The sequence below is a fragment of the Ruditapes philippinarum genome, unplaced genomic scaffold, assembly GCF_026571515.1.
Source record: "Ruditapes philippinarum isolate M1 unplaced genomic scaffold, ASM2657151v2 ctg6483_1_1_1_1, whole genome shotgun sequence".
In the NCBI taxonomy this organism is placed as follows: domain Eukaryota; kingdom Metazoa; phylum Mollusca; class Bivalvia; order Venerida; family Veneridae; genus Ruditapes; species Ruditapes philippinarum.
In genome coordinates this window covers 54033-67788 of record NW_026865479.1, presented here as the reverse complement: position 1 = coordinate 67788, position 13756 = coordinate 54033, and the positions used below count along the sequence as shown (strand labels likewise).

The following is a 13756-nucleotide window of genomic DNA, read 5'->3' as shown; positions in this document are numbered from 1 at the left end:
TTTAATACTGAATAAATACAAAGCTATTAAAGCAAAACACCATAACTTTTAATGCATTTTATTCATCAGTATAACTCAAACTATATACTCCATATCAAGTGAAAACATTAGGAATGGCATTATCTGACTGCACTGATAAACCAAATATTAATTCCACTGGTAATCAAAAAGTACCATCTTGAATTCGATACCTTACGCTGAAAATAAAATGGTGACAAAAATAATGCATGGTAATGGTATTTATTATGACTTTCAGTTTGTCGAAATAATCCTGTAATAGATAATAAGAATTCCATTTCCATGATATCCAAATGTCATTTCCAATCAATGTCCATGATATCCAAATTCCATTTTCCTAATATCAGATATTTCTAATTCCATGATATTCCTTTTCCATATTATCAAAAATTTAAAATATGCTTCTAAAATTGATAAATACTACAGAAACTATTATATATGTCCGCAATAAGCGGACCTGTTCCGAACAGACATAAAGCATGCTTATTAACAATAAAAAGAAATAGGATATTGTCCCTCCAAAATTGGTCTTCTGAACAATAATGTCTGCCATATTTCCAAACCTTGGTTTAATAATTAAAACATTACATGTAATTCTTTAAAATATTTTTTAAAATGCAGAGTTGCACCCTCTGATTGTCAGAGTATCTTCGAGTGCAACATTTAGACCACTGTGTCCATCCCAGTCAATGATATGGTTGGCAATAGAAAACCTTGTCCAAGTCCAACGGACTATCGAGTCTCGATCAACCCATGGCTGTAAATATAAAACCAAAAGTTAAAGCCTAGAGTAAACGTGCACTTGCTGCTCTGTATGAACCACAAGAGGGAAAACTGGGTCTGCCAACTTGAAATAGGTCAGCATGTCTAGGATGATTATGACATGCCACCTTCCCATGATTTTCCTTGAGATAAAGGGGATATCTGCTGTTGAAATACATGCAGTACCCTTTATTAAAATGTAGACACGGTGGAGCTTGAAAATTTTCTTTTTCTTCTACTTGAAATGTGTGGTAATGAGCTAGAAAAAACAATGCAACCAAAAATCAGAGCGATACTTGACCAAGACATGAACTGTTTAGCTTTACGTAATCATAATTACGCCACATAAGACTTCCATGTTTTGCAGGAGCCTCTCTTATTATAAACATATTTTGGAGTAAGTATTGAGCTCGGTCTGGGAAAGCTTGAAGATAAACACTAGAAAATATTTGAAAGGAGTCAGTCCATTTATCAATAGCATAATTTTTTTCGATGGAGGTTCTTGGCTTGGCTATTATCTGGCCATTTTATCAATACCAAAAAGTATAAGCTCCCTGTGGTGCTCCCTTTGAATCTGGTAAATTTATAGACTTGGAGATGATGGTTTCAAAATGAATAAAATGCCTACCACTAGAACCAGCAAGGTCACTCTTTTTGGCTCCTCCCTTCCAGCTTTCCTCTTAATGCCCCTTTCCCCTTCCAGGCATTGTTGTTTAAGCTTTTGTTTATTTAAAAATAACAAATTTGTTCACTCTTCCCAGTATGGAAGCTGAGATGGACAGGAAGAATGTTTCCCATTTGACCCCAAACAGGCCTTTAACTTTTCATCTATTTCCCAGATTTTTTTCCAAGGGAAATAACTCTTAATCTATACGCAATACATCTTGTTACAGTTACCTCCCTTTATACATTCGTCCTTAGACTTAAACAAAAAGACACATTATTTTTAGTACTAGTACTTATTTTAACATTTATATAAGGGGGGGGGGGGGCTTGGTTTGAACGATGTAATAATTTGTTTGTCAGACCTCTTCCTCCACCAGTAAAGCTGGCGAGACCCAATCAGAAAAAAGATAAAACAGTGCTGGAAAAATTTAAGACCCAAAGAGATAAAAAAAAACCAAAAAAAACAACGATATATATAAGAACTGTATTGCAACATCCAACGTAAGCTTAAACACCATTTCAACAGCAGTATGCTGGTTTAGTTAACTTCTGACATTAAAAATTTCGAAAACAATAATATGTTGCTTGCCAAGCAAATGTTATGTTACACGTAGTAAAGTAAATACAATACATAATTTATGTAAAAAATGGAACATAGGGATGAATAACGTAATAGTTATGTAACAGCAAAAGAAAAGAAAAGAAAAGAAAAGAAAGAAACCGAAATAGGCAATTTCTAATGACTAGCAAACTGAAAAAGAAAAGAAATAATGGTTGTCTAATATTTAAAACTAGGGAATGAAATACATACTGCTTATGTAACATTAAAAGCAAAGGACAGAAATCCGTAATGGTTATTGCCATTTAAAGTTTAGGGCGTAAACTCATTTTCACTTTGAAACAAGGGAAAGAAATACGTAATGCTTAATATATTAACACTGAATTATTTAACATCACAAGTTAAAGAACATATTGTGATAAATTGTAATGTCCTGTACTGGAGGATTCACCGGTTAACCCTCAACTCTTAGTACAAATGATTTTAGCCTTTGTCACAAGCCACGAGCAGTGTGACAAGGCTCTGTACTGTTTGTAGCTCATGTATTTTGATATTGAAATACCTTACACACTTTTAATAGACTGTTGTAAATTGAAACCAGGACCTATACTTTACACAAATTGTGCAGTTTAAGCGTTAAAACGCTTTTTTCACCACTTAAAAGTAGATGGTTAAACATTCTCTTTCACACCGTGTGTAATCGTTAAGTGATGATAACGGATCAGTACCAAATGTTTTGGATAAAAATTGTACACGTACATTTGGCCAGTTTTGGTAGCGCACCAAACGTTACAGCATACGTGATGCTATCCATATATTGCAAATCATATCAGCCTCTTTAAACAGTAATAACATAAAAGTTTCAATCAAAATTATATGTTACTAATCCGATATTTCATCGTGAAGGCTAGACAAGGTGTTTTAGATAGTATAATATACTGTATTTTATTCATATTTTAAGATAACGCAATCAGAAGGCAATATAACAGATAAAACTTTAAAAGCTTGTTCACGCTTTAGCTGATTTTATACGTTTATGTTAAAAAATCGTTTGATAAAAGCAATCTAATTTATACAAAAATTAAAGTATTGACAACATAATTGAAGCACAAAATGAGCTTGTACGTTCCTGGCCGTCGTGTCTCACGCCCCTCTGAATTATGTGAAACATGTGAGAAAAAAGAAATAAGGACAAACGCAACGGTTTATTGTGAAATGTGTGACGAGTTCCAGTGTGAAGCATGTTCAAAGGCGCATCAGCTTTACAGTATCATGGAAAATCATACATTAGTGAAAGCATCTGAAAACAGACGTCATCTAGTCGGCTTGAATCTGTGTGATGAACATGAACAAGAGATACGTTTCTTTTGTGAAGAGGATGACGAACTCTGCTGTGGAACTTGCGCCTTTTTGAACCACAGGAATTGCGCAACTGTTGAAGATATAGATGTATACGCACGTATGGCTTCACAAAGCACTGGCCATCTGATTGGAACTATATGTGAAATTCAGGATACAGCGATGTCACGTAAAATCCAATTAGAAGAACAGGCAAAGAATCTGCAAAGTCATGTTGAAACAGAACTAGGACGAATAGACGAGTTACAGACCAAGGTGGACGAGTTATTTGGTGATATGCTACAAAATGTTGTGAAAAATGGCAAAGAGGTTAGTGAAGAAATAAAATCTGCAGTGACGGCTAGACAAAGTGATTGTAGGACATTGTATGCAGACATCGAAGTGTTAGTTAACATCGCAGATAATGTTTTAAACAAGATTTCCTTAGAAAGCATGTTTATTGTTCAAAACATATTAGCGGATATCTATAATATGCGCTCGGCTAAACTAAAGGACATCAGGTCGGATATGGTCAGTTTTAATTTTGACGTGTCTTTCGAAGAAAAACTGCTCGAGTTTCAAAACTCGGGAAATGATTTTGCTAATCTTAAGGTATTAGTTAAAATAAGCACTAAACTATAGTACATAACCAAGGCTTTAACATGTGAAAACACAGTCTCGATAGAAAAAAGAAAATGGTGCAGCTGTTCCATTGCTCTTTAGAAAAAATGAATTGTCTACGCAAAGACGACCAATTGCAGCTTACAATAAAAACGAAAAAATTGTTATCTTTGATCAGATACTGCAAGAAAAAGGTAAATTCAAAGTTCAGGAAAGTCCTTGTGATAAAGCCGCTGACAAAGAAGTCGAAGTTGCAATTATATGCCTAGGCTGGCTTTTTGTTAGAATTTGTTTTGTTTTATCTATATTACATATTTTTATAAACATATATCAACCAGATTGTCATAAAATGTTGTAAACAGAAATAGACGGATTGTTGTAATAATATAAACTTACATGCATGTTTAATTGTTTCAACCTTTTACAGTTTTTGATCCAGTATAATCTTCGATCAAAGGACACAAAAACCTAATTATAAAATAAAGGTTTACATTGGTGTGTTATTATTTCCAAATGATCAATTGTTCCTAGTCATTGTGCCTGATTTGACCTGAAACCCTGTTAAAAGACATATATTGTGAGCTAAAATATTTACAAATAGTTCTTCATAATGAAATTTGACCTAAACTATGTAAAAAGGCCCCAACAAAAGTAATACACGTATAAAGTCGTCACCACAGTGATTTAACTATTTAAGTGAAGTATATTGTGTAATAATATTTTAATGAAAAAAAAAAAAACGAAAAAAAAACAAACAAAAAAAAAACAAACAAAAAAAAAAGACAGAAAAGAGAAAAAAAAAAACCGGAATTATAAATTGTATGTACAAATACACCCCATAACATAACCACGTAGTATGCAGAATACACTCTTATTCCTGCGCACTTCTGTTGTGCAATGTGTTTTCAATAAGGTTATAAATCATTATGAAATATAGAACTATAGTACTAAATACAAAACCACCGATAAAATTATATATTTTTTTCCACTATCAAAATTATAGTCTATAACTATAATTTTGATAATGGAAAAAAATTTTAATATAATTTTTTCGGTGGTTTTGTATTAAGTACCTTATAGTAAGCCTTAGAGTGTTAAATTATTTTTTTTCAGGGTTGTAGTAGGGGTCCAGGGGCAGATAGGGGTGGGGTGTCTAACTACTGATACAGCCACCTGTGTTTTTGACGAGTGTTTTTGTAGTATATACAGATGTTTTCTGACGAACTCCGTGACAGTTATCACAAGAACTCCTGAACAAGTTATCATAAGAACTCCACCCTTCGTGTAACAGTTCCGCCCCGTGGTTTTAGGCAATCGAAATTCTAGATCCTTATTTGCACTTTTATAATTACTAGCAAATGCATTGATTGACCTATCAAACTACCTTGCTGTAGGGTCACTTAGGTAACACTTTCCTGTTATTTTTAGTTGACGGAAAATGATTGGCGAGCTTACATTATTTTTAAAGCGATGCGGTTTCTAATTTTAACCCTTGGAGTAAGTAATTTCAGGATTTCGAGAACAAACATGACGTTGTCCATATAGCCGACAGGTAAACGAGCAAAACAATCGTGCCAATCAAAAAATGACTTCATTTTTTCAAGTTAATTTGTTAAAAATTACCGCAAACATTTTTTTCAATCAAAAATCAACACTTTGTTTTACTTCCACGGATAGCGGTGTGTAAAGACCGCTTTGATTGCATTGTTAAAATAGCTCTCTCGGGAAATCCGATTTATAAAGAAGGCAAAACAAATACAGCCGTCATCAGATCTACATGTAAGAAATAAGTAGATCTTAACTTTAGTCTAGTGATTTTATCTCAGAATGTTATTATTATATATATTTATACAATTATCAAATAATGCTTCTGTCAGTTGTCATTTGATAACAGATAAAAAACAAACGGTAAAAAACCTGTTCAAGTTAAAAGTAATAAAAGTAATATAAAGTCATGATGGAAGGGGTTGTTTCTAATGATTATAAAATAGTAAGCAGGAAATATCGGAATCGTAAGTAGAAAATATAAGGCTACTTTATCAGCTTATCGTTTTCCTGTAGAAAAAAATCTTATGTATGATTTTAACTCAGAAATATAACTTTTACAAGCATAAATAACCAATTTGTGGGTTGGCTAATGTAATCTTATCAAAGGGCTTTTAAGAGTTTGCTAAATTAATATTGTTCTGATGGAAGGAAACCCAAAACCAAAAGCACAAAATGTTTAATGTGAATACTTTCGGTTCGGCAATGATTTGGTTACAATCGCGTCTTACACATGATTTCTATTGTTAACTTCATTTCAAATATATCGGAAGCATTAATCACAACAAAATTACATGAAAATTGCAGACTCGGTTTGATTGAGTCTGTTCATGAGCGATAATGAAAAAGTGCAGCATCCTTTAATACCCTTAGCACTTAAAAGTGATGGGATCAATGATCCCGGAGGACCAGAAAAATATAACAACACTTAAGTGAAGTACGGACAATTTGTACAGCCACCACATGGCACTTGACATCTGCGGTTGCGAAGTATAAAAATCTGGAAGAAGGGTTATCCCTCGGAAGCATTAATCGAAACAAAATTGCATGAAAATTGTGGATTCGGTTTGACTGAGTCTGTCCATGAGGGATAATGAAAAGTTGCAACATCTCTTTACGTATTTACATTAATATTTTTACAGATATTGCATTAGTTATGTATAATAGATAGAAGACAAAGACCACATAAATATACGCGACTTCTTTTTCAGATTTTTACAATCTCATTTATGTTTAGACTCAGAAGAGTGTGTTTGACATATTTCTAAAGACAACTGCATGGGAACGCCTTCTCCTTTTGAGGTTTCTGACAGTCAAATCGGGGATGACTGCCCATTCTTGCACGAACATGACCTCAGACAATTAAGTTTTGTCTTGTGTTCATCACATTTCCCTTGCCCGTTGAGAACGGACCTGGCGGTGACGACGCGTTAATGAAATTCTTACACAGAGTCTTTATTGTTTACATTCTACACATCGTCTGGCTGCAAGCATTGACCCAAGAAGCATTCGGCAGGTAATTATGAAGATGCGTTGCTGTTGCAAACCATTCGACGGGCATACATATTTAAGAATTGATTTTGAGTTTCTGTCGTCACCCATTGTCTGCCTCCGCCTTGCCTTCTGACGGCTTTTCTTTTCTTCTGGTTCCTTGTCCAGGCTCGGTTGATATTGGTGTGGTGAATACCAAGCAAATATATGGATGATTTTGACATTGACTTTTCAAGTTGTACAATAGTTTCCTAAAATGAAATAAAAATGAGATTAAAGAAGTTGTCAAAAATGAAAAATTTCTTCAGTGCTTCAAATGTCCCAAATAAATTAATATTAGAATTTTCTGTGTCTGGGTTTAAGGTTGCTTGTTATTTGTTCAATGTTATTGTTCCTTAGATGAATGTCATTATATATTCATTTTTTTCGGATATTTGAATCAGGAATATAATAATCCCATCTATAAATAAAGATTATAAGTCTTACAGAAATACTTATAAGGTAATAACACTATTGTGGTGTTTCGATAAGTTGTTACAAATAAACTTTATATTAAACTTATTATATTTAGAATGGAAGTCTCAGCATTTGTTCATTAAAAAGAAAATATGAAAATGAAGATGAACAATGGAGAGCAACGTCTAAACTTCAACTGCATCAAAATTTGTTCTTAGCCCCAACATGTTCCTTTATACAAGAGAGAGCAAAATGTGCAAAATGTAATTCTAATAATTGCTGTATACATGCATACAGTAAGGCTTAATCTTGTATAAATATAAACTGTGACCTTACTAGTTACTTTGGTAGCTCTACTTACATACACCAATGTGAAAGTCTTTTTTTCATTTTCTTAGATAATTTTTCTGAATTTGGGTCCATTAAGTGTCCCGGACAAGATAATTTCTCAAATGCAACTCGTCATTGTCTTAGTCATGACGTTATTAAAGTTTACGTTAAACTGATTGTTACTGTTATTTACAAAATGCTATAAATGTTCCATATCTTTAAAGTTATAACTCGTGACAAGAAAAGGCTAATAAACAGATTTAATTTAATATAGTAACATTCATCTTTTACTTAAAATCGCTTGTCAATATAACTTGTTTCACCATTAGACAGAAAATTGTCATGCTGAAATTTTCTTTTTCAATTTATGCAGTATGTGTTTCATATTAGAATTTAAATCAGTACAGTTGATATCACTCAACAAACACATGATAACCGACTTGATTTTGATCCAAATTTAGACCGGCTACTACTTATTTGCGAATATTTACGGTAGTTTGAAACCTGATCTGACGTGACAGGATATGCAATAATACTTTAAAATAAATGAGTTCTGTATGTCTTTTTAAAAATCGAAAATTGATAACAGGTCGAATGCAACATATATGATCTTATCTTTAGAACCGAATGTTGGTAAACCATTGTCACGACACCTTAATACATTTTCTTGTGTAGAGATATAAACTCGTTAATAAAGGAAACAGCACCAATGTTCCTGTGGATCTTTTATATCAGCCGGGGAAAGTCTTAAATATTTTCTCATAATATGCATTAAGGATGATGAATAACTTTAAGGTAAGTAATATTTAAATAACCCAGTGTTATTAAATATCACTTCTACTATCTGATTTACTTAACTGATGTATAAATTTAGTTTACCGGCTATTTTCAATTTAGATTTCTATTTATATCATAAAACTTAAGATGATAAAGTGACACTTTGATGCAACATTCTTTACATGAAAAATCCAGCTCTGAAAGACACGTAATGTGTCTTTTCTAAGAGGAACTGACCTACACCCTTAAAAATATTTCATTATTATGATATGTGAAATATTTAGATCTGGCATTAACGACCAATTATGTTGTTTCAAAATATATTAAGTAAAAGAGTATATGACATGCAAATATGATACAATGTACTTAAAATTATTCTTTAATTGTAGGCTCCGCATGAATAAGCCGCGACGCAAATCAGAGTATTCAAAGCAAGAATGGATTCTAAAACAAAAGAGGATAGCACCAGTTCTGGTGACGCAGTTACCGGCCGTTTAAACAACTTTTGTGAACTTTGTATAATCAAAGGTGATATGAATATTGCAAAAGCATTTTGTGAGACTTGCAATAAACTCCAATGCAATGACTGTATTGAAGGCCATAACAAATACCCTGGTTTGACAGAACACACCTTTAGATACTTGAAAGCTGCAGATCAAAATTTAACAGAGCTTTCCTTGAAAGATATATATATTTGTAAAAAGCACAAAAAAGATGTTGAATTCTTTTGTAAGGACCATAAGATAGTTATCTGTAGTTCTTGTTTCATAGCTGAGCATAGGAGTTGCAAAAATGTTGAAGAAATAACTGCCATAGCAACAGACGCAGATGTAAAATTGAGAGAAGTTAGAGGTAAATTTCAGGAATTAGGTAAAGAAGTCAATGAGGTGATAGATAAATTTGAAAATTTAAAAGAAACTGTGTCACGTCAGGTAGAGGAACGTCACAATGGAAAAGGGTGCTCATTTATATCGTTATATACGCAAGTCCAAAAATAATCTTGTCTTAGAAATTAATTCCGTAAAAAAGAAGTACCTATCAATGTGGGGAGAAAAGGAAATCCTTTGCAAATTCATATTAGATGAATGCAAGAAATCTAAAGACACTCTGACGAATATTCCTGAAAGCAATGCTAAGGAAATGTTTTTAGCACAGAAAAAAATTGAGAAAAGATTTCAAATGATCAAAAATGCATGTAAAGCACTATCAGAAGTTAAAGACGTTGATATATTCTTTGAATTTGAGGAGCCATTTCAGATATTTGAGAAAACTAAAGGGAGCATTGGAACACTGGAAATAACGCAGATTAAACCAGATAAATAAAGAAGGGACCCCAATGCGTGTAAATGCAAATGATGGATTCTAAAGAAACGTCAAGGACGCTCCACTTATCTTAATGTTTTCCTGATAGCAAATTGGTAATAATATGTATCAATAATAAAGGTACAGATCCTTTGAGAAACCTTAGATTGTTTTATAAAATACACCTTAAAAATAAATTTTTACTTGCAAAATGGTGTTGTGAAAATACTTAAGAAGTTTGCTGTAACTGCATTTCTCAAACGTAAAAAAAAGATATATTTCGTGCTAGTTTGTGAAATCAAATACCATTAGTAAGAACTATTAACTCCAAATATCACCTTCAAAATACCGCCGTTGGAGAGCATGAGAGACATTATCAATTTTAATTACTGCTCAGTCTATAAGTTCAGATTAAGAAAAGAATCTACATATCGAATGTATTCCTGCTATGTAAGAAGCGGACGATTTATCTTGAATATTCAAATATGCAATGAAGTGCTTTTGTTGCCTGTTTGAAAGTGCCACCGTATATATATGCACTGGAAATACAAAAGTAACATTCAAGAACAAGAGTTTTAGAAATAGATCACTACTGGCACAGGAACCATTCAATAGCGTTTTATTTGTAATGACTCTATTTTACATTGTTTTCTACAGGATATATACTGCCTGTTTGCAAATCGGGTAAAGATAATGCATCGGTAACTGGCTTATCTAAATACAATAAAAATATGTTATTTAAAACTATTTGCAAGAGCAATACAGTATGCACGTACATATAGAATTTGAAGAAAATACAAATGTAATTTTCTGAATTTTAAAGTATTCTTTTTGAGTCTGCTATCCAAATAAACCTGCAAAAATGGCTACTCACAATATTCATTAATCATAAGTGTGTTTATCAATATCAATAGGACTGTTAATGTTGTTGTTTTTTATTATCTTATGCCTACACTTTTTGAATTAACAATAAAACAAAAATATTCAAAAATCGTATTTTGTTTTTATTTCTTAACATTTAACACTATTTGATAAACCTTGTGCTGTGTGCTATATTAATTGATTTAAATTGCCGAAAAGCCTAAAAGCATCACAAAAACATGAAACTATTACTAAAAACAATGAATTTTGTATAGATGCACGGCCACAATTGAGGACTGAGAAATTCCTACGAAGAGGAGTAATATGCACACGTTTACCTGCTCAGTTAACATACTAGGCAATTAAATGTACCAAACTGGCTTTCCTGAACACCTACCACTTATTATCAATAGTGAATATCTACTAATTCACATGATTTCTGAATCAGCGTGAGGAGACAAATGACTATAATAAGACTTAATGTCCAAGATCAATTAACATGGATAATTTCGCCTCACCCGAGAATTAAAATAGAGACCACTGAATTATTAATCCAATGCTCCTCCTTTTGTGTTTTCCTTAAAATCTTGTAAAAACCTGATAAAACTCAAATTTTCTTGATCAGTTTTAAAAATTTTAAATTAAAAAAAAAAAAATGATTGGACATTCTATAAATAATAATGTAAAATAAATTAACTTTCTGAAACTTACTGTCTAAAATTAAAATAAGGGATTATTTACTTATTACTTGACATCGTTTATACCAACATATTGTATTTAAATTTCTTTTCTAAAAAAGTATCAAATAATTTATAGAAAACAAATGAATCTTTTCGAATGATTATATCAAAGTAAAACTTGGTTGTGGTAATTTAGCTATTCTTGTCAAGTCGAAACAGGTTGTTATTTTCAAAAGAAAATAAGATTAAACAAAATTTGATTAGTTTGCAGGTGTTTTTTTTTAACCTGACAATTGTTGGTAATTTTATTATGTGTGGAAATTTTTTTTTCATTTTTTTAAAATATTTTTTTTAACCCTACATTTTTTTTTGGCAATAACTAAAACTTGCTAAAAATGGGCACATCAAATCTTTGTCGGAAAATGTAACATCTCTTTAAAGTTAAAACATACTAAGAAAGGTTTTAAATAAAAATTTCCTTTGCATAAGTATGAAAAAGATTTTTGGGCCTATGCAAAAGGAAAAAAAGGGAAAAATTTTGAAATCGTAATTACGGATTGTCAAAATTTTTGCTTTTTAAAATTTTTAAAATATTTATATCTAAAATCAAAGCAAAAGGGGGGGGTTTTTTAAATTTTTATGTTTTTTTTCGCACTTAAGAAAGGGTAAAAGGTTTTTAATGTTCTGACACTCAAGACAGTTTCATTTCACTGTTTTTTTTAAAATAAGGAAAGGGGGCTTAGCAAAATTTCATCATTAAAATCCCCATATTATCATTCGTAATTTCTTCTCGTTTTGGTTTAATTAAAAAAAGGGTTAAAAACACGGTATAAAATTTAAATTAAGTAAACCATTATATTATTAAACACGCTTTTTAGTTAAAAATTATCTTATAATGAAAATAAAATTTAAATAATTTTACCCAATACAAAAAAAAATTATTGCCAGCTCGATAGCAAGTTTAAGCTTCAACCCCTTTTAGCCGAAGCCCCTTAGTTCATTCAGTCTTTAGCCCCCCATACCAGCCTTCATAGCCACCACAATGTTTACTGATAAAACTCTCGCTAAACTCATCCCTGATAAGTACCAGTACAAAAGTGTCATTATCATCAACAACGGTTTTAACGGTCCTCTTCAGGTTGTTGATTTGAGAGGAATGTTATAACGTCTTAAATGAAAAGTGCGTCTAAGCACGATAATATTTCTTTACAGACCAATCTTTTAATGACAAGTTGCTACAAATCGAAATTTTGCTGCGTTTTTGATCACCCGCATGGTGCGTCTTTCGGGAGTGAATGTGAACACATACCTCGTTTAATAACATTAAAACTTCCAACAAATGCGTCAGGTTATCATTTATCGTAACTCAGTCGTCAATTAAATTATTCCAACATAGCATAACAATACGAAGTTCGTAAATGTAAGCGTCAATGGAAAAGTGATTCATTTTTACAGCTCACAATTCTGGATATGTAAACTAAGTATACTACTCAAAGTTTGCTAAGCACCAACTTTTCCTCATAGCGTCGTGCATTCTACATAATATTATGTTATGATATGACATTTTAAATCGTGTAGTAATGTATCGAGAGTGTACCATGTGTACACATAACCTTGAATGACACGCAATTTCCACGTGCAAGTAGTGCAGATAAGTTTACACTGTATTTTGATAGTCTTTAGACACGTGTAGGGTATTCATTCTTCAATTTCCATTGAAATATTGAACATTTAAGATTGAATAATGGCTAATACAAATGTTAGAAGGCATTTATCAGATGCAGAGTTGTGGCGGGCAGTTGGTATGTTGGAGCAGGGGGTTCGACATAGTGAGGTTGGTGAGGTGTTTGGTGTGGACCATACGGTTATCACCCTAGCTTGGGCGATGTTCCAACAGCATGGTTCACCTGTTAAACGACATGGCGGTGGCAGAACAAGGGTGACTACTGAGGCTGAAGATCGTTTTCTGGTCAACCAGGCACGAAGAAACCGTTTTGCAACTGCAACCCAACTTCCTTCTGATCTCCAAACTGCTTCATGGGTGCATATGTCAACACAAACCATACGTACACGTTTGCATGAAAGTGGTTTGCGATCAAAGAGACAATATATACGGATCCCGCTGTCTAGAGACCACTGCCGGCTCCGATATGATTGTGTCATGGACCATGTTGGTTGGAGCTGGATGGATTAGCGCCCTGTTCTTTTCAACGACGAGTCTATTTACTGCATGGACTACATCGGTAGGCGTGCTAGAGTATGGCGAAGGTCAGTGGAACGGGTCTATACAGCAAACATACGGAACACGACCGCTATAAGGAAGATCAATAATGGTCTGGGATGGAATCAG

General features: G+C 32.8%; 1 protein-coding gene across 1 annotated transcript; it reads left to right on the top strand.

The window, feature by feature from the left end:
* The first annotated feature begins 3118 nt into the window (after positions 1 to 3118).
* Positions 3119 to 3985, top strand: LOC132729252 (E3 ubiquitin-protein ligase TRIM17-like). The gene has a single exon (XM_060714973.1). It carries the CDS (start codon positions 3119 to 3121, stop codon positions 3983 to 3985), a length of 867 nt encoding a protein of 288 aa, XP_060570956.1.
* The last annotated feature ends 9771 nt before the right edge of the window (positions 3986 to 13756 follow it).

Coding starts and splice junctions, on each gene's coding strand:
- LOC132729252 (XM_060714973.1), top strand. CDS start 3,119: ATGAGCTTGTACGTTCCTGGCCGTCGTGTCTCACGCCCCTCTGAATTA.